This window comes from Anthonomus grandis, chromosome 3 (assembly GCF_022605725.1).
Source record: "Anthonomus grandis grandis chromosome 3, icAntGran1.3, whole genome shotgun sequence".
NCBI classification, from domain to species: Eukaryota; Metazoa; Arthropoda; class Insecta; order Coleoptera; family Curculionidae; genus Anthonomus; species Anthonomus grandis.
Window position 1 is genome coordinate 36,092,999 of NC_065548.1, and position 23,096 is coordinate 36,116,094.

Sequence of the window (23,096 nt, forward strand, 5' to 3'; positions counted from 1 at the left end):
TTGAAAAATGGCTGGAAAGTGGTCAGAAAATATTTTCCTCCCTTTTTGGATTTATATCAGAAACACGGCTGTTTGTGGAACGTCAAATTAAATTCCTATAAAGATAGGGATGCTAGGGATAATGCATTATCTTCTAGATTAATGGAAATGGATAATTTAACGACGGCTGATATTTGAACTTAAAACCATACGAACAATGTACAAGAAAGAACTGATGCTAGTATTAAAATCTAAGAAAAGTGGATCAGGGACCGATGATGTATATAAACCAAAAATATTTTGGTTCAAAAAAGCAGATTTATTTTTGAGAGATGTGTCAGTTACAAGGTATTTCAAATTTGGTAAGTGCAATTTGTATAAATATTTCTTAATTACTGCAGTAAAAATATTGGAAGTATAAACGAACGCTGGGAAAAAAAATGATTAATGATTATATATCATCTGACGTAATCTTCCCTGGCAACATCGGTTCCTGGCGGAGAATCAAAGTTAAGGTCGCATAGAAGTTCTCTTCCCATCTCCTTCGAGCCGGAGACTCGCCCGTGCTTTTATGGATGGTCGATCGATACGCCAGCAGGAACAAATGAAAAAACCTAAACCAGTTTATTTGGTGGCTACAAACTATTTTGGCCAAATACCGATTAATGGTCCTATTCATTTGTTCCATCATGCTGCCTGACTGCAATTGTAATGCAGTAGTTCTCATTTTCTTGATTCTAAGCATTTTACAGATGTTCTGGAAAATGCTGGATCAAAAATTTTGTCTTTAGTATGATGCATGAAAAAGTCAATTGATTAATTTACACACTTACACTACTAAACACGATCACTTTTTTGTCAGACTTAAATATCGCGCCAATATTCCTAACTGCATTCCACTGAACTGTTAACTGACTTCCCAGCGATGACGTGGCTCCTTATATATTCGCCAGAACGATGTTCCGGAAGATTCTTACTGATACAATGATTAATAAAAAGCAAAATTATGACATTTCATAAGTCCTCCTTATAATTTCCAGGAGCTCTTCTTCAAAGTTAGAACGATTTATGACAATATTTTGTGCTCTCTGATTTTGTTTTGCCTTTGGTATGTTAGTAGCTTTTGGATACTCAAGCGTTGGATATTATTGATAGACTATGTACAAGACTATGTGCAATATCTATTGTTTCTCTGCCCAAAAGTTGAACCGAGAACTACACTGATTGCTTGAGAGCATTTGACGATTCTTGATAATATTCTTACTAATAATAGCTTTTTGACAAAAGTTATTATAATCATAATATTCTTTCTTGTTAATTTTCAATAATTTTCTTAACATGTTAGGCTTCACTAATTTTTAACAGACTGACCTGAATAGTGTTTTTTTTTGCATTGTAGAAGGTCTCAATGAAGCGCATAGATTTAAAATGAGTTATTGACAATGGTCAATATTTGCAATTCGTTTTTCTTGATTGATTAAAAAACTGAATTATAATTATCAGTTGATAGGCATAGAGTCTGAGTTTTTTAATAATTGCTTGTTTTGTTAGAACATTGAAAGGCTAGAATTAGCATTTCCATGGAACTATCGGCAGTTTATTTGCTTGCAACATCTCTGATACAATGATGCCAAATGCTTATGTAGAAATGACAAAAAAAACACACTTTATAATGTCAAAAAAATTTGTCAGTTAATTTGACAGGGGCAAAATAATATTATTCCTCTTTAATAAAATATGAAGTAATTTTTTAATAAAATATAATAAGATACTCTATAAAGCAGTCAACATTAAATGAATGTAGATAACGTATATTAGAGCAAAAGGCAACAACATCGCAACAGCGCTCGGTCGCATTGTTGATTCCACCGACACAGTAATCTTTACCAGTGACGTCGTCAAAAAATATTTACATGTAAAATATTTATTAATAATAGATTATGCTTTAAATTATAAAAAATATTACCGTTTATGAACTCTTATAGGCATTTAAAGACATTCCAGATAGACACTTTCAGAGCCAGAAAGTTGAAGTACTTTTTAGGCATGCCAAAGTTTTTAATGACTTTTATTTTTTCAAAAACGTAAAAATTTATAATAAATTAGTCAAAGTGCCTGGAAAAAAATTTAAAAATATTTTTAGTACTCAGAATTTCCACGTAATTCAAGAAAATTTCATTTTTTTTAGGCATTTCATTATAATTTTTCTACTACGTATATATGGTTGAAATCTTTGGTGTGAAGCTCAAATCACAAAAGAGTTAACCAAAGCTCTTTATGTTATTCTTGACTCGTGTTTCGCTAACGATGTTAGCATCTTCAGAAGAAAATTGAAACTCATTCAGCTTAAAACTGTTTTGTGATTTGAGTGCCACACCAAAGGTTCCAACCATAAGACTATTAAGATGGCTTGACTATCAGCGGAATAGAACTTATATTTTAACGTACTTCATTAGAATAACGTACTTCTTTACTTATCTAATAAAAATCATTTTTATGGAAATTAAATATTTCATATTTTATTATAGATTTCTTAATAATTTTTTATTATTCTACGTTTATGACGACGGTTGTCCCTTGATATGATGTTATGACATTATCGGTATTTACTTGTGAAAAGATCGGCTTAAATTGCCTTTTTCCCATCGCATCGTGCGGCACAAACTGCACAAGTTTTTACGATCGTAACAATTCACAAAAATACTCAAATGAGACCTTTTCCAATCAAAAACTAAAGAAGAAGCACAGAACTTCACAAATGCCAAATGTAAACACAAAGCCGTTCGTTAAGATGACATTTCACAAGAGGACATCAGCTTTTGCTTGCGATGTTGAAATTTCCAATTTTTTAGAAGCGGTTTTAGGAATAAGAATGTTAATTGTTTGTTTTGTTTTGAAGATGTTATTTTTGCGCTTAGAATAACATATATCGATTTCTACTATTCTTTTTATCTAAAATGTAACATAAATAAGTTAAATTAACATTATGATATGTGTTGATATATAGCTGAAAATTTCCTTTTTGAAAATGCGTGAAAACTTAACAACAGATCCTATACCGATTGATCAGGAGAATAGGACTTAATTCGTCTAATGGTGTTTACAATTACAAAGATTTATTCGTCGAAGAAAAATTAAAAGACTGCAGAATTTGTTCACTGCCTTAAGAACATTTATTTTCTGTTGAATACGTTGTCATACTTGTTCTATCTTATTTGGATTTACTCTATAAACCACTTTCTTAAGAGCCCTTATAAGAAATAATCTAATTGATTTGAGTCCAGAGATGTGGTGACTATAATACAGGGTGTCCATTTATAAACTGACACATTTTAACTGCTTATAAGTCGAGAACGAAAAATGACAACAATGTGCGGTTTTCACAGAACTTTATCAATATTTTTAAAGTTTTTTCTGACAGTGTTGCCAAGTTTTAAAATTTACCTGAAATAAGAGGAAAAAAATTGATGATTTTCAAAGGCCGATTTCTCAAGAATTTTAAATGTAACCCCTGTACTTTTTAATTTCACATGAAAGCCTGTTAAATCTCCTTTCCGAAAATGTATAAATTGTCTTAAATTAATTTTTTTTTACAGAGCCAATTTTAGTAAATGACACCTTTTTAAAAATTTTCCTTGAATACATATTCGGTGATTGATGAACATTTTCTGATAATTGCCTATGTATCGCTTTAGCATGATCATAATTAAATAATTTGCGCTATTGCCATGTCTATAAAAAGTATTTATTCTATTATTAAATGACAACTATTTACAACAATTTTAACAACAAACAATTGAAGAAATTAATTTTAATTTATAACTAATAAATTAGCTGTTGAATATGACCCCATTTTGTGTCTAAAATTCCATCTTGCTGAAGTTGAGGATAAAAAAATTTTTCCAACATATCGGTGTAATTGTTTCCATTCACTGTTGCTTCTTGAAAAAAAAAATGGTCCATAAATTTTAGATTTCGATACTGCACACCAAACGTTCAGCTTAGGAGAATTTCTCTCAAATTCGTTATACACTCGAGGATTTTCATCTCCCCAAATTCGGCAGTTATGCTTATTTACTCGACCACTGATGTGAAATGTTGCCTCATCAGACATTATTAAATTGGTATCCGGCTTATTTCTAAAAAGATCTAGTAGTGTTTCGTACATTAAATATCTTTTTTCAAGGGCGCGATTTTCTATTTTTTGGAAAGTTTGAATTCTGTAGGGTTTCAACTTAATTATTTTTAGAATTTTATGTACTTTACTTTTTAACATATTTGTTGTTTGAGCTATCTTCCTAATAGATATTTGGTTATTGTTTAAGGACAACACTTCTTTTACCAGTAAAATATCATCCCACAGATTATCTTGTGCATTTAGGTTTGTTCTAACTTTTCTTTTAACTGTTCCCTCCTGGGAAAATTGGCGTACCCAATGAAGTATAGAATTGCGTGAAGGTGGAGCCATTCACTAAATAATAACACGCAACGTGCCTTTTCCCGAGTGGTAAACATATTAAAACCTTTCAAAATCTTAAAAAAATGCAAAAATACATACAAAAATCAAATTATCGGGACTGCCCAACGAATGACGTTAAAAAAATTTGACAGTAGTTGAAGCCCACAAAACAAATTGTGCAACTCACAGCCTCCTTGACAAGCTACAATTGTTATTGTTGTCACTTGATACCGAGAATATTATTTAATAGGTATTTATTGTAGGAAAATTTTCAAAAAGGTGTCATTTACTAAAATTGGCTCTGTAAAAAAAAATAATGAATTTAAGACAATTTATACATTTTCGAAAAGGGGATTTAACAGGCTTTCATGTAAAATTAAAAAGTACAGGGTGTTATATTTAAAACTTTTGAGAAATCGGCCTTTGAAAATCATTAATTTTTTTCCTCCTATTTCATGTAAATTTTGAAACTTGGCAACACTGTCAAAAAAAACCTAAAACTATTGATGAAGTTCTGTGAAAACCGCACATTGTTGTCATTTTCCGTTCTCGACTTATAAGCAGTTAAAATGTGTCAGTTTATAAATGGACACCCTGTATTATGTCATGTCTATATATACTATGTCAATTATATAACTTATAATTGACAAGCACATTACCTCGACCAATCCATCTATTTGGGTACTCTGGTAGCATTTTGTAGATGTTGCAAATCAAATTCCCCGATTGATCTTTGGAACCATGACATGGCTAACAATGTAATTACCAATTATTTCAGCCCACACATTAATTTTAAACTCATTTTGAAAATATTAAATTTTGATCGCAGGTGGAATTTCATCCACATAAGCATGTTCATTATGAATATTCGTACTCCAAAACTTTAGAAAGGGGGATTCTCTTCTCTCTGTCTATAAACAAATAGACTAAAAACCAGGCTTACTATTTAGTTACCAGTTAGTATTTTAGGATAATTAGGTAAAAGATCTTATTAGCATTTTATTATAGTAGTAGTAGCATAGCGTAGTAGCATCTTATTATATCGATTTAATAATTGTTCTTAAAGTATTTTATTAATAATATATTTGAAAACTCCTATTTTCCTACCTTCTGGTACTTATTTCTGGATCTCTTGTGCAACACGTTTTAAAATATCCACTTTGACTTTTCTACTTAGCAGGAAGCTTTTAAAACCGTTTTTCATTATCATTAACTTTAGGAGCAGGTTTACCGCAGGCGTCTTTAACAGCAGCAAACGTCAGTTGGTGCGGGTATACCACGATTTTGCCACCTTTAAGGCATACTCGACCATTTCCTTGGCAATAGCCAAATACCAATATTATATCGGTATATTCTGGATTCGTGGATTGCACGCCGTTATGATAAGATGATTAAATGATTCAATGTTAGCAAGAATACACTTATATATGTATTATTAAAGAAAACTATCCATAAGAAACAGATGTGTAAACTGCAATAATTTCTTACATAAAGTTACAACTTCATGAAATGAAACATACTTAGGATTAAAATACAAAACAATAAAATGAATTATCACTCAACAGATCTTAAATTTTAAAATTTGAAATGATCTTGGTGGGTATCAATGATTGGAGAACTAATTTTCATATAAAGTAAACTTTCATAGGCAAATAATTATGGAATTGTTAATAACTTACTGACTTTAAATCTTACTGACCCTTATCTACAGTCCTGTCCTAAGTTTTGCATCACCCTAAATTTCCGAAAGTGTTTTTTTTATCGCCAAAAATAGATTAGAGGCATTGATCAGTTGTAATTAAGAAAACATCTAAAATTTCTGTACAAATAACTTTACTATAATATAATAATTATAGTATTAAGATTGTTTTTTAATTATAGGGTTAATTTTTAATACAAATTGATAATTTTTCTTAATAAATGTACGTATGTAGAAAACTATTTTATACCGTGTATTGCCACCTCTAGGGATTATGCAAGCTTGGAGACGACTGTCTATACGCCTGGATTGGACTAGCGCACCCGGGCGGCGCTCATTTGGGGCGGCAAAATATCCGAAAAATAAAATAAAAAAGCGCCAAGTAATGAAAAAAAAAATATGAATAACAAAAATTTATAAAATTTAAAACTTTTAATTAAGGCGCCAACAGAATACAATGTTTACTGAAACCGAGCATTGTTCCCCGAATCGTTGCTATAATAATAATAATCTATATAGATAAATAAATAGGTAACAGGACCAGGTAATAAAAACAATAGCACCGCAATTATGGTGGGTTCAGCCAGGGCGGCGCCGGCGCCACCGCCGGTGCTGTTGATGTTATATCTAGTTATGATGTTAGCTATGATGATTTTATCTAGTTGAAATCTATATACTTTGTTATAAGGGCGGCGTAATTAAAAAAGCTGCGTAAAGTACCACCAATAGTAATTCCTCGAAATTTATTTCTTGCGGAATTTCAATACTTTTGTAAAAGTAAAATCTAATGTCTGATTTTTGTGCCAATTCTAAAAAAAATATTTGTTGATTTAGATGGCTGATGGTCGAAAGAGGCTTTCTGGTTCCCAATACCGAAATGGGAAGCTAGAAAAGGAGGAAGATGACAGACGGTTAGCAGGTTCGTAAAAAAGTTTTTTGCGTCATTAACGAACCCACAACCGGCACAACCTCAACCTTCAACAAGCCAAAGGCCGGATGTTCAACCTTTGACGTCAACTGAAGCCGATGCCGATGTAGAACAACCAAATGATAAAGATCAACAACCATTAGGAGATGAACTGAAACAAGATGATTACTCGACGAATACGCCAGCAAATACGCAAACTGAGAACATTGAAGCTATTCAGGTAAATGAAGAACGATTTAAAGATCCAGCATATTGGCCCGAAATATTAACGGATAATATTAGATTATTGATTTTAGGAATAGGACCTGTTCAAATTAAAAATATTAATTATCCCATTAATAATTTAAATAGATGTTTTAGCGCTGCTTACTTTGAAAAAAAGTTAACTAACAATGAATAAGTTCCTAGAACCTGGCTTATTTACTCAAAATCTAAAGATTCAGTGTACTGTTTTCCTTGTAAATTATTTAAAGTTTCTGATAATAGTTTTAATGAGGGGAATGGCTATAGTGACTGGCGACATTTATCTCGGACTTTAGAAAGACACGAAACCAGTAAGGAGCATTTTGAAAGTGTTAGGAAATGGCTTGAATTAAAAAAATCAAAAGAAAAAGGTTTAACTGTGGGCTCTATCAATCAAAATTTATTTCAAATGGAAAAAAAAGATGGACTTCGATTTTAGAGAGAATAATATCTGTTATCCAGTTTTTAGCTGGACAAAATTTAGCTTTTAGGGGTAATAGTCAAAAACTATTTGATAAGGGTAACGGTAATTTTCTGAAATTAATTGAGACGATTGCAAAATTTGATTCTGTAATGGCCGAACATATTGATAGTCCAAAAAGATGGGAACAAAATGCCGCATTATTTGGGAGATAAAATACAAAATGAATTGATTTTTTTAATAGGAGCAAAAGTAAAAAAGTATTGTTGAATGTTTAAAATTATGCAAATATTTCTCAATCATTCTTGACTCTACACCTGACGTTAGTCACCAAGAACAAATTACCATTATTGTTAGATTCGTTTTTATTGATGATTGTTCTAAAAGTATAGAAATTTGGGACATTTTTTAGGATTTTGTAAAGTTACAAACACTACTGGTCAGGGGTTAACAGATTTTTTATTAAATTATTTAAAAGAACTGGATGTTGATATTGCCGATATGAGAGGTCAGAGCTATGAAAATGGAGCAAGCACAATGGCCTACAAAAAAAAAATTTAATATTAATCCTAGAGCCTTTTTTGTATCCTGTGCCGCCCATAGTTTAAATTTAGTAGTTAATGATGCAGCAAAAAGCTCTCTAGAAGTAACTAATTTTTTTAGCATTATTCAGGAAATATATGTCTTTTTTTCGGCCTCAACTTACAGATGGAATGCTCTCTTAAAAGAGCTGCCCAGGCTAACACCAAAGCTCTTATCGGATACCCGCTGGGAAAGCCGTATTGAGTCAATAAAAACTCTTAGATTTGAGTTAGAAAAAGTGTATGATGGTCTGTTTACGCTTTTTAATAATGAAAGCAGAGATAATGAAACAAAGAATATTGCAATGTCCCTAATAAATAAAATAAAATCATTTAAATTTATTTGTTCGTTAGTTATTTGGTACAACATTTTGGCAAAAATTAATATAGTAAGCAAAACACTGCAAAAGTTTAATGTTATTTTACCAGAAGCTGTACAGATGCTAAAAGAAATCAAATTATTTTTGACACAAATGAGATCGGAAAACGGGTTTTTAGACATGATAAATGAATCTAAGAAAATTGCGGAAGAAGTAGACGCCGAAATTTCCTTTCCAGCCATTCACTCAATAAGACCAAGGAAAAAAAAACGTTTTTTGATTATGAACACAAGGATGAGCCAATCCAATCTCCAGAAATAAATTTTAAAGTAATTTTTTTTTTAATATTCTCGATATTTCAACCTCAAAATTGGATGAAAGATTTCACGATTTACAAAAACATATTGAATTATTTGGTTTTTTAAACAATTTGAAAGCATTTTCCAAACCCAAAATAATGACCTATTGTAAGAATTTAGAAGCTAAATTAACTGACCCTGAAACAAAAAATATGGACATAAATGGATTGGACCTCTATAATGAAATTGACATATTATTAATTTACATTAATGATAGAAATATTTTCTCGGCCAAAGAAATATTAATATATCTGGTTGCTAACGATTTGAAAGGCATATTTCCAAATTTATTCGTAGCTTTAAGAATATTTTTAACAATGCCAGTAGTAGTGTCAGTAACAGTGCCACTGTAGCTCATGGGGAACGCTCATTTTCCAAACTAAAATTAATAAAAAACTACTTAAGATCCACAATGAGCCAATCAAGACTATCAAATTTATCAATAATAAGTAATGAGGAAGACATTGTTTCTAATTTAGATGTTACCGACCTAATTAGGGAATTTGCATATAAAAAGGCAAGAAAAGTAAATGTTAGCATATAAACTAGGGTTCTAATTACTTTTTTTTTAATTTCTTTAAATTAGTATGTAAGTAAAATATATTTTCTTTAGGTGTTTATATCGATGTAATTATATATTAATATAGAAATACTTATATAAGTAAATAATATATGCTTGTATGTATATTTTTTGTATAGACAAAAATTGATATATTGATTAATATATGTGTGTTTGGAATTTAATTCAATATGATTTTTTTATTACACTCTTTTTTTTAAACGTTGTACTTTGGTAAGAGCATTTTTTAAAACACTTTTTATAAAAATCACTGCAGAAGGGGCGGCAAAATTAGCTTTTGCACCCGGGCGGCAAATACCCTAGGCTCGGCCCTGTATGTTGTTGAGGAATATTGTGCTTTTCTTCCCGAGTAGCATGAACAAGCTCTTGTATAATTCTAGGTGGGTTTGTTCAAAAAGTACAAGCCTATAAGGCCTAGTTACTACCTTATAGCTTGTTTTCTACCTTTTGTATTAAAACCAAACAATATGTCGATTTGGTAGAGAGGTCGTTTGGTATACCTCTGGTTCAGAGCGATAATCGTAAAACATTTAATTTAATAGAAATATTATAAGTAGCTTCGAAATACATTTACCAGTTGTATACCGTTCAGACACAAGGCTTACCTCAACTTAAAAACATATTCACGTTTCAAAAAAGCTAATAATATAATATACATGGTGTTACAGAATAAAATGCTAATCCTTAAGGGTATTAATCCTTAAAAAGTTAGTTTTAAGAAGAAAAGTTCAAATAAAGCTATGTCCTAAACTCCTTAGTTTTTGAGATACAGTGTTTTGAAACGTGTCATCCTTAGAACCAAATTTAGGAGACCCTGAATGACATTTTTTTAAACTATTTAATATTAAAATACCGCGCTGTTATACTGTAATGGTAAAATAATGTAAATATGTTTATGTTTTTGCATATGTTTATAAAATAAATATTTGTTTTACTAATAAATTGACCATGCATAGACATGTTTTAATTTTTCTTCCGCAATAATCGCATGTCAGACGACAGAAAGTCAAGAAATCAATTTTGCCCTAAAATGAATGGGGATTATAAAAATAGTTTTTATTTTACGAAAAGGTAGTGGCGTATATAATACTTTTTTAAAATTTTAAGTTTCGGTACGGACGCTACTGCTTAAACTTTAAAAAAATCTTTACATCTACATCAAAAAATGTTGATACTCGGAGGGTGTGTCATAAATTTCATAAACATAAGTTTGAATTCAGTGGCGAAGCGTACGAGTAGACAAGGTAGACACTGTCTACCCAAAATTATCCAGTTATTTGTCATTAATTTATCACGTAATTATTTCATGTAATTGTTAAATTAAAATTTAAAAAAAATAACACAGAACGTAGTCGCTATCCTTACTATTATTATTATAGTATCTAAACATGATTAATCCGAAGGTGCGCCCCGCCTGCCGCACCGATTAAGATAAAAATACAGGGCTGACACCCAATTAATGTATCCGAGCCCCAGGAAGACACATTGATATTTGTCTTCCGAAATTTGGAGCATATCGAACCAAATACGCATCAAGCAGGCTACAGAGGTCCGGCCGCATTCAGCCTATTACGTATGCAAAATTTACTCGCGGGGAAGACATTCGAGCTTTTGTCTATCGAAGTCGACCAGCTATTTTATTATGCTTTTAAAGGTTATTGTTTATGGACACGCTTGTTCTGGTCAGCCGCAATACATCTTCAGTTTTGTCTGCATTTGGTGGGGGCGCGTGCTATAGTAATTTAATAATTAGTATTTTTATTTTTGGGTGTATAGAAAAGGTTTTTTTAGTGGTTATTTATGAACGACTGTTCGATATTGGCAATTGTATTTTAGTTGTGTTTTTTTGTAAGTAGTATTTATTTATTTCTTTTTTATATCACTACATAATTTTTCTCTTTGAGTTAATATTTCATGCGCTTTCATTCTGTATTTCATTAAAGTGAATAATATTGAATACACATTTTTTTCTAATTAACGATTTTTATTGTTTGTCTACCCGAAAAAAAAGTTCACGCTTCGCCACTGAGTTTGATATACTTTTCTTTTTGAAATTCCCTAAGGATTAACACACTTCAAGATTAGCATCTTATTCTATAGCACATCAAGTAAACAACTCAAGTAGGAAGCTTCCTATTACATCCAAAATTCTGAAGAAAGTGTTTTGACTTATTAAATTTCATCATTTATTAAGTTGAATAATCTTTTACATAAAAAGCAATTTGAGTTGTTTAGTGGTCATTCTTGCCATCGTTGAGGACTATACAGTGCTTTCATTTCAAAACGAATCACCCCTAATAACTTCTTAAAAAAAACACGTCAATCTAGATATACAGAGGGACGTTTTATTTTATATTTGACAAAGCTCTGTCAATCACCTCCTTACCGCTCCAGGTAATCTCTCTTTGATATATGTATAAAAAAAATAAACATTTTCAAAAGCTTGGTGGTAACTCAAAAGGCATTTTATTTCAACAATAGCCCTCATCAGGACCGGTACCTCAAGAAAATTGTTAAAAAAGGTAAAAAAATAAAATAAAATTTTCTTATTTAATAAGTCGGCCAAGACTACTCTCCCTCTGCATACAGGGTGTTCGAAAAATAGACGGAGATATTTCAATGGGTGACTCCTTGTAAAAAAATATGAGAGAAAGTTTGTATAAACATGAGTCCGGAAATGCACAGTTTTCATGATACAGGGTGATACACTTTTTTTAAAATATTCATTTTTTTTAATATTAAAAAAATATTTACTTGATTCTTTTCAAATTTGGCAGTATTACTTGTATTAAGAGACTAATTTAGCCCTAATTAGATTAAAATTATAAGGTCCGGTGGCGTCCCGAGGGACATCTTAGCAAATATTATTGGCAAAAAAATGTACGCCACTGCCTTTTTTCAACTTTAATATTTGTTGTTTGATTAAGCATTTAAAAGTACAACTTTTTCGCCTCTTGTATTTTTTTCGTATCTTACTTCGTTTTCGACAAAAAAAATCAATACCGTTTTATTGAATGCCACTGGACAAAATTGGTTTAATAATTTTTGGTAAAAAAATCACAGGTGCCTTGGAAAACAAAAAATCATTTTTGCATGGAGGTTTGACATTGACAAGACTCAGTTCTCCTAGAAAATAATTATTTACCTAATTTTCTTGGTGATTCCTCTAAAAAGTTTTTTCTCGGCCTTTGTGAGGGAAAATTACAGTTTTGGGGAAATGACAGACATGCATGTAATGTATGCAGGTGCTTACAGTAACTGTTATGTAGCAAGACACCTGTAAGGCAGAAGCGTTTCCCCAACGACAACTTCCAGATAGTAAAACCTTTGAAAGCGTAGACCGTAGATTGCGGGAAAGTTTATTTTTCGTGAAGTTTTTGACAATAAAGTTACTTAGGAAGTTTTGCCATTCCCACCAATGATAGAGGCCGCCCGAGGTTCGTAAGAACGCCTGAGTTTGAGGAGGCAGTTTTACGTACCGTGGAATAAAATCCTGGTGTAAGTACCAGGACTATAGCAGCTCGATTAGGGGATAATCATTCCAACAGCTCTGTGTGGCAGGTTCTCTCCGAACAACTTTTGTATCAGTATCATGTTCAACGTGTGCAGGCATTACTGCTAAAAGATTTTCTGTCCCGTTTGCAGTTTTGCCAATGGTATTACAAAAGTTAATAATAACAGAAATTTTAATAAAACCATACTTTTTACGGACAAAGCTGGATTTCGGCGTGATGGTATTGTTCATTTTTATAATACTCGTGTATGAAGTGATGAAAATCTTCAACAAGAATTGCCCGTACTGCTGGAAGAAGTTCCTCTAAATGTACGTAATCAAATCACTTTTATGCACGATGGAACTCCTCCTCATTTTAGTAAAGCCGCTAGAACTCATCTCAATAACACCTTTGGGGAAAATTGCGTTGATGGAAGAGGTGGATGCAATTCAATGGCCACCTCGCTCCTCTGACTTAAATTCTATAGATTTTTATTTATGGGGACACCTTAAAAATCTGGTTTATGCTAGTTCCATACAAACAATAGAAGAGTTAAGAAATAAAATTGTAAATGCTTGCGAAGTGAAGAAAGAAGTGAGAAATAGACCTCGAATTTTAGCTCCAGTGCGTCGTTTAATGGTGGACATTTTCAACATTTGTTGTAGTTATTGTTGCAATAAAAAGCTCCTAGAAATGTTTTTGATTTTTTGTTTTCCAAGGCACCTGTGATTTTTTTACCAAAAAGTATTAAGCCAATTTTGTCCAGTGTCATGCAATAAAACGGTATTGATTTTTTTTTGTCGAAAACGAAGTGAGATACGAAAAAAATACAAGAGGCAAAAAAGTTAGTTAGTATTTTTAAATGCTTAATCAAACAAAAAATATTAATGTTGAAAAAAAAACAGTGGCGAACATTTTTTGCCAATAATATTTGCTAAGATGTGCCCCGGTACGCCACTGGACCTTATAATTTTAATTTAATTAGGGCTAAATTAGCCTCGTAATACAACAAGTAATACTGCCAAATTTTAAAAGAATCGAGTAAATATTTTTTTTAGTATTAATAAAAAATTAATATAAAAAAAAATTATCACCCTGTATCTTGAAAACTGTGCATTTCATATAACTTTCTTAACAAAAAAAAAATAAATAAACACGTCAAATTAGATATACAGGGGGACGTTTAATTATGCATTTACTGAAGTTCTGTTAATCACCTCCTCACCTCCAGCTAACCTCACTTTAATATGTCAAATGGGAACCCCCATCGTGTGATACATCATAGTAAGCACCGTAAAATTCTCTATTTAACGGTACCAAAAAAAATGAAATCGGTAAATGTGTAAGCAAATAGTTAGCAAAAATGTCTAGAAATAATTAATATTTTATTTACGCGAAACTTTGGTATTTTAAATGAATACTTTTAGTGTGGGTAGGTACCACACTAAAAGTATTCATTTAAAATTCTTACATTTTTTATAATAGATCATCAAAAAAAAAACAAGCAATTTAAAAGTTAAAATGTGTGGTAACAAACAGTACATTTAGTTCAAGCAAATTATTTTTTTAAGGAAATAATGTGTACCGTTATTTGCGAGAAAAAAGAGTATCTTCAATTTTTTTGCAAAAATCTTTGCAGTCTTATAACTTTGTATGTGTGTTTATTTCATTTATATTTTTTGCGAAACCTACATTTTTAAGGCGTTTAAAAAGCAGGCGATTTATTATTGTTGAAACTGTCAGTTTGACGCGTGCAATTTTTCAATTTTAGTTAAAACAGTGAGTTAATAAAATGGTGTATACGCTAGCCGAAAGAATAGAAATAATTTTCCTTTATGGAGCTCAAGATCGGTGTGCTCGCAGAACCGCGAGAGCATTTAATGAAAGGTATCAAGATAAAAACGTGAGCCATAAATACGTATTAGAATTGATACGAAAATTTGAAGAGACGGGATCGATTTGCAATAAGAAAAAATATGAAAATAGAGTTGTCGATGAAGCATGCCAAGTTGAAGTACTAGGACAATTTGCTAACGTCGCAAAACTAACAAATATTTCCACTGGTTCCGTACATAAAGTTTAAAAAAAAAAAGTTCTTTCCTTAAAAAAATTCATATTCTTCATGAACTCGGAGAAGATGATTTTGATAGGAGAATTCAATTTTGTGAAGTAATGTGCCAGCGAATTGACGACGATCCCCATTTATTGAAGAACATTTGCTTCAGTGACGAATCGACCTTTTTTTTTAAATGGCCTGGTGAACAGACATAACTGTAGATACTGGGATAATGAAAATCCGCATGTTTTTTGGGAAGGCCATACCCAATATCCCCCAAAAATTAATGTTTAGGCAGGAATTTATGGGAATGAAATAATCGGGCCATTTTTTTTGGAAGAAAATTTGACTGGCAAAATTTATTTAAACCTTTTAGAAAATGCAATATACCCTTCCATCATCCAATCTATGGAAAATCAAGTAGATCAACATGGTGCTATATTATTGAATGAAAATAATATACATTTTCAGCAGGATGGAGCTCCCGCGCACTACACTTTCTTGGTAGTTCGAGAGTGGCTTGATGAAGATTTTCGAGAAAAGTGGATTGGCAGACGTGGTGCAATCGAATGGTCTCCGGACCTAACCCCACTAGACTTTTTTCTTTGGGGCTACTTAAAAAGCAAAGTTTATAAAACCCCACCTGAGAGTATTGAGCATTTAAAAAATAGAAAATTTCAAGAATGCAGAAAAATTAGCGGGCAGACCCTTGCCAATGTTCGTAAGGAGTTTGAAAATAGGCTTTTTTATTGTCTTGCTAATAACGGCGCGCATTTTGAACATTTAGAAAATAAATTTGTTAAACTAATTAAATTTGTTTTTCTACCCTACCGATTTACACTTTAATTGCTTCTTGGTCAATCAATTTTATTTTTTTTTTACAACCATTGATAGCATAATGAATGCCCTTTAAAATAATGTATCACACCATGGGGTAGCCATTTGACATACCAAAGTTTGGCGTAAATAAAATATTCATTATTTCTAGACATTTTCGCTAACTATTTGCTTACACATTTACCGATTTCATTTTTTTTGGTACCGTTGCATAGAGAATTTTACGCTCCTTACTATGAATGATGTATCACACGATGTAGTCCTCTTGTATATCTAATTTGACGTGTTTTTTTTTTAAGAAAGTTATTAAGGGTGGATCGTTTTAATATGAAAGCACTGTATATAATGTATATATGTAATAAAAAAAATTAACACTTTTCTTGAGGTATCGGTCCTATACACATATACTATATGTATATTGTATATAAATGAAGTTTACTCCAATATTATAATCATTTAAAGAAGAAGTATATTTAAAGAAAAATAATTAGATTTCTTTTTTATTAAAGCTCTGTCAACAAGCAGAATGTAAATAAAATTTTCATCAACAGATTACGATATTTTCTAAAAAACCTTATTCTTCTTAAGATCAGTCTCATTTTAATGATGATATAATTCGTATGACTATATATAACTATATAATAATTCCATATCCATAAGTGTAAGGATAGAATAAGGTATATTTTTAACAGGTTTTAATAAATACTTTTGGTTATTTTAACATACACAGATTTCCATTATACTAGGATAATTTAATATAACTAACGTTGATATAGTTTTCCGTGGTAAAAGTTAAATTATTTTGTACCATAAAATCAAAAGAAAATCATACAGAAAATACCAAAGAAAATTACGTTAGTGCTATATTTTTTAAACCAGAAAAACCTTAAAAATCAATAAAATTATGACACATTGAATTTTAAACATTATAACAAATTCAGTACAAATTTCATTGATATTTAAACAAAAGAAATTGATATTTAAAATAAAGTAATTTGAATGTTATTTATTATATTTCGTTTAATTAAGTTAGTAAATTTGCTTTGAGTGTGGTTTCAAAATTTTAATCCGAAGAAAAAAATATTTTTACCTTTTAGATAATAAAGGCACTTGGTTTCCGAACAGCCACAATTTACTACCAGTGAGCCATCTCTCCATTAGCTTTTATGTTTACCTCATCACTCACTGAATAAAGAAATAAATTACAATATGTAGAATCAGTCCGTAAAAGCAGGGTGTAAATGTGTTTATAGTTCCGTTGCTATGGTTATTTCTTTTCTCCACTTTCTTTTGTCGATATTGATAATATAGGCGAGGATTTAGGAATTTTTTTTAATAAAAGCCTATTAAAGATATAATGATTTTATTAGTTGATCTTAATTTTGCTAATTCTCTTTAAATAAGTTGTTGTTAAAATATTGTCGCCCATATAAATTTTTATTAATAAAAAATATTTTAAGTTAGCAATTAAAATTGAATGAGTTAACATTTCAATGAAAAAAAGCCGTTTCTGGCGTTTTAAAACAAACAAAAAATTATTTCAAGCTTTCAGAATTTCTTTTATTGGAAGAATTTTATTGGTTTTTTAAAACTTAAGATTTTTAAACGTTATTATTTTTAAGCATTAAAGGAAAATGGTTAAGTGTACAGGGTTGTAATAAATAAATAAGTAATTTGGCATCTTTATAGCTATTAGCTCATAAAGTACAGAGTATCATAATGAAATGATATAAAATAAAATACTCTTGTGTATACTGTTTCTGATGATTTCCAATATTTGGGTTGGGTTGGGTTGTTTTGGATTAGCACAAACTTTGACGAAATGATAACGATAAAAACTTCTATGGTCAAAACCGCTGTGCATATCTCGTTGCAAGGTCTCGAACTCACGCATTCTGTGTCAAAAAAAATAATCTGGTCAAACACTTTTTGGAAGCATAAATACATATAATCTGCCTGTGTTATACAACATTTTACATTTAATGATAATAAATGTTATTTTAATAAAAAAGGTGAAATCCTAATATAATACCTAAAGCGTTTTCACTAATTGAAAAAAAAAACACAAAACGAAATTTCAAAAAAGTAAAACAAAAAAACTACATTAAATAATGTTTTTGTTAAATATCTAGAATATTATTATACTTTTAAGATCTCTGTATTTGATTATTTAAATCAAATCGCCCTTTAGAAAAGAAAGTTAAATGGAAGGAGCGTGTGGGTTGTTTTGAAGCCGCTCGATCAAAAGATGGCGCGGATGCAACAAACGTGATTTTGCGATATGTTGCAGAAGCTGTTTTGTTTCATTTATTCTCCGATAGATAGAGGCACTCTGTTTGTCTGCTTGGTGCAGACGTCTTGAGACAGTTTTTCAAAAATTTTGTTGTTGTGATTGAGTGGTTTAGTCTAATTTTAATGCCTAAAGAAAAAACGTCGCAATGTCTATTGTAAAAATTTTAATTTATTTATATCAAAATATTGACACGTACACACCGGTATATGCACTTTTAGAATACTTCTAAAAAAAATGTGGATAGTGGAGAAAACCGCCAATTTAATTGCGGGCTACAAAAATTTTCGAAGCTTATGGGATGGTAAACACGCAGACTATAAAAACAGAATTAAAAAAAAAGATGCCTTGATGCAACTAGGCAAAATGTGTAACGTGTCCACAGCCGAAGTTGAGCGAAAGTTAGCCCACATGAATTCATAGTATCTTAGAGAGAGGCGTAATTATATGAAATATATAATATCTGGAGCGGCTTTTTCTTTTCATTCTAAATGAAAATTCTAAATAAAAATAAACCAAGAACTACAAAACAGAATGGTCTTGATGAAAACAATTCTTAATATAAATGGTACCGAAGCTTTAAATAAATACATTAAACTATGGTACGAATCTCTGTTGCTAGAAACCTCAATGTAATGGCAAAACGATCCACTGCTGCGATAGAGTCTCTGTAGTTAGTGTTGCTCTTGCTAATGCTTTATTATAATTAATTGAAGTTATTTATAATAACTTATTATGATTAAACAAAATAAATTTTCAAAATCTGTGCTTGACATTCTTAAAAAGTTATTAAAACTTGATCGCAGTTCACCTCCTATACTTATATTATCTTTTCTTAGATCTTGCAATAGTTTATAAGTCACATTTTCTCATTTTTGCCTTAAAGATGGTGTATCCCAAAATTGACGTTTATTTTTGTTCTTTTTATTCATAATAAAATATGCAGCCCTTATAATTATATAATTCTTATAGCAAAAATAAATCATTGTCACCTTGTCTTAATATATTTGCTGCGTGTCACATTTTCACAAATGCCGTGTCCGATGTCTCGATGTAAACTGAATAAAACTTAAACAGGATATAATCAGTTTTTATTGATTTCAGTGCGTTGCTGGTGTAAAAAGAAAATCCGTTGGGGACACAACAGTTTTGAAACAATTTCTAAACAAAACTGTTGGAATTTTCTGTTTAAACGGACAGTTCATGTTTTGTTTTTGTCCTGTCCGCTTGGTGGAAACCGGCATAAAGTAATAAACACTATAAACTTGTTATCCGTTTTAATATTTAGAGTCCAGTGCCTGTCAAACGAGATTTAATGCTTTTCACAAAATAGGAATTAGCTATCTATATAAATCCAATAATTTCTGGTACTATCGTGGTGTACTTTCTCGTGTGTTATGTGCTGTGTTATCTAAAACTTTACTTTTTACTTTGGGTATAAGCTTTTTATTACTAACATTAAATTGGTATTAACACCATTTCACAAAATGACTATGTTTAGGGGTAACGTAAAGGCAAAACATACATGCTATGTCCCAAGCTGCACAGACCTATATTCTAGCTGCTTCCCTTTTCAAGAGATGCCAAATATAGACAGCAACTTTCTCTGTGCCAATAATTTTGCTCCAGAATTCATTCTACCCCCAAAAAGCTACATAGGCTTGGCATATAATGTTATTCCTCCTTTGTTTCTTCCAAAAGGTAAGTAAAAAGTTAAAACTTGACTTAGAAATTTGATAAATATTTACTTACAAATATATTTCGGGCATACCTATAATATAGCTAGAAAATGCTGCCTTTAGTATACTGCCTTTAATACTCATAAAAAATCAGTCTCAATTTCAAGTTTCTAGGCAACATATGCACATATATACCTCACCTGTAAGCATAATTTTTACTATTTTACATGCATACGGCTTTTCAATCATTATTTTTATTCATCTGAAGCTTCACTTATATATTAGCCTTTTTATAAGATGTTATAATGTGGCCATACAATTTTTTTCTCGTCTTTTCACTCTGATCTACTTTAACTATAATTATCACTTATAATACAAAGTCTAGTAATTAACTATAGTTTAATATTCCTTAATATATTCATTCTTTTCTGTGCTTGCTTTTCAATCGGATTTAGTTGGTAATAATATTTCAGTGTGTTTAAAAAACGAACTTAGTTTTTCTGTTTAAATAAAATTGTGTAAGAAAAAGTTGTTTATACATGTTAAACTTTTTTAAGATATCAAAAACACCTGGTATAAGCTAGCCTTACTTTGGTTTTGATTGGCGGCGTGGCATATTTCAGAATCTGTATAATTTCAAATATATTATATGATTTAACTACTTTCAATTAAACCGTTTTAGAAACATAGACCTCCAAACTTTAAAAAAATTAAATATTGAAGATCTTGGTAGGAGGTGCATTGTTATTGTTTGACATAGACAATTTTTAATTAATACGATACCAAAAACTGAATAAGATAATATAAACTGTATTAATAAAATTATCTGGATTTAATTTAAAGTTAAACAATTAATAAAATAATGTATTTTTTGTAAAAAAAGTAAATATTGCTTAATAGATATTAAATCTTAAGGTTTTATTGTTCTACTTTATCTCATAAAAAGGCAAAATGATGTTTTTGTAAATCATTTGTTTTCTAATAACCGTCAAAAACTATCAATGAACAGCCTACCAAGATCTTCAATATGTTATTTTTTTTAAGTTTGGAGTCCGATATTTCGAAAAAAAGTTTAAATAATTACTTTTATTAAACTATAATATATATTTGAAATCAGAAAATTCCTCTCTTTTTAACTATGAAGTCTTATAAAGTGTGTTCCATAAGAAAAAACTGACCATCTGTTGAAATTTGACATTTTTTAAAGAAGAAAAAAAATTTTGACATCGGATTCAAAAATTAAAAATCAAACCCCAAAAGTTTTGTATACATTGTTTTTTTAGTTTTCACCTAACTCCTGCAGAGCGGGGATATGAGGAAAGACGCTGTACGTAGATGTAGCCATATTTCATAATTATTATTCTTTTGTAGTGCTGAACATAATTAATTTTATGTCTAAAAACAATATTGGTGATTTTCTAAGGCTTTTGAATTTACCACATCTACGATATTTTGGGAAGTTGTATTAAACCAATAAAAAAATTGTTTATTTTTTTTTGGAATAATAAAACTGCGGTCAAAAGCAAATCGGGAAAACCCATGATAAAAAATACAGTGCCGTTATGTAACGAAGAATGATTAAAACACAGTAGCGGCTCGTGAATTTTTTGACAGGGTCGGCAGGATCTTTTTGTTTGTTCTCCTCAGAAAATATGTTTTAAAAAAACAAGCTATAATAACCATCATAGGAGATTTTTTTTTTTTGTTTTTTTACATTTTTTTTTTGTTTTTTTTACATTTTCTTATTTTTTTTTTGGTTTTTAGCGTTTTTTTTTCAAGTAAATTGCTAAACTAAACATGTTTATAAATGAGCTCTAGTCTACGTTGTTTTGAGTAGCGAAATGAGTTATAACATCATCGTAGAATTTATCTGGTTTTTGTAACGACTTTAAAAGTTTTTTTTCTATCCAGATTTGTGACAAGCTTGACATTCTTTCCTGTTTCATAGTATTTCGACAATATGTTTTAATTCTTTTAAGACATGAAAAATCCCGTTCATTTGAGGCAGCAGTTGGTGGTAATGAGAGAATTAATGATCATGATTTATTTATTTCGGGCACTGTTTTTTGTAAAGAATTGCAATATATAAAACTGTATATCTCTTAACCTATCCCAGCTCAAATATCCGGATCACCATATAAAGCTTTTAATTCATTTTCTAATTTTAGTGGATTAAAAAATGTTGGTTAATTTTTAAATAATTTATCTAATAAGTATTTTGGAAATTCTTTAGAATAATTTTTAAATTTTGTCTGTTCAAAAAGATCAAAAATTTTTAAATCGAAATTTGCAAAGCGTGTCTCTATTTGCATTGTTATAGTATCTAAAATTTCAAAATAGGCACGTTTTTCAGGATTTATGTCTTGCTCATCATTTTGTTTTCGTCTTTTTTTAGGAGGTTCAGAAATATCAAGAGAGTCCAAAACGTCACTTCTTATGTGTTCAAAATTACTATCATGTCTACGAAATTCTTTCAGATTTTCTAAAAGTTTTGTAATTCTGTTTCTTGAATAAATAATGTCAGTAGATTGATTTTGAACAATATTAAAAATTAAATCTGTTTGAGTAAAAATTTTTTTAAAAAATATTTAAAAAGACGTTAAAAGTGTAATCATTTAATAATTTTTGTAAACCCATTGCTTCTCGAATCAATATGTCGTCAGTTTCAAAATCATCTCCTTCAATAATTAATTCAAAAACTTCCAAAAGTTCCTCACGTAACTCTGCTACAGTGAAAATTAAATGAGATTTAAAATTCCATCGCGTTTGAGAAACTGTTGGAAGTTTTTTAGAAGCAATTTGTTCTAAGATATAAGTGCATTTAGGCGAGGTTGAGAAAAATGAAGCAAACCCGGTTAAGTTAACAAAAATAATACGACATTCCTTAATTTTTTTACAGGTATCTTGCAAAACTAAATTTATGCAGTGTGCATGACAGTGAGTAAATAACGCCTGTGGGGCAATAGTTTAATTTTTGCCTGTAATCCATTTAGTTCGCCTGACATCACTGCAGCACCATCATAAGTTTGTCCCACTAATTTATTTTTTATATCAAAGCAGTTAAAATTGTCCTTCATAATATTAAAAATATATTCGGCCTTGTGACTCTTACTGATATCTCTGAACCCTAAAAATCTCTCATAAATCTCTCTGTATAGCATATCGAACAAC

At 30.5% G+C, this 23,096-nt stretch overlaps 1 protein-coding gene across 3 annotated transcripts in view; it reads right to left on the minus strand.

Moving 5' to 3' along the window:
- Nucleotides 1-23,096, minus strand: part of LOC126734471 (cyclin-dependent kinase-like 4) — a 102,053-nt gene that overhangs the window by 12,219 nt on the left and 66,738 nt on the right. The window contains exon 1 of one of the 3 annotated variants that reach the window (XM_050438119.1): nt 17,047-17,192. The exons of the other annotated variants lie outside the window; for them this stretch is intronic. Within the exon in view, the coding sequence (XP_050294076.1) occupies nt 17,047-17,114 (68 nt within the window). The 5' untranslated portion in view covers nt 17,115-17,192. Of the gene's footprint in view, nt 1-17,046; nt 17,193-23,096 lie in introns of those variants that run through there. 3 annotated transcript variants of the gene reach the window in all.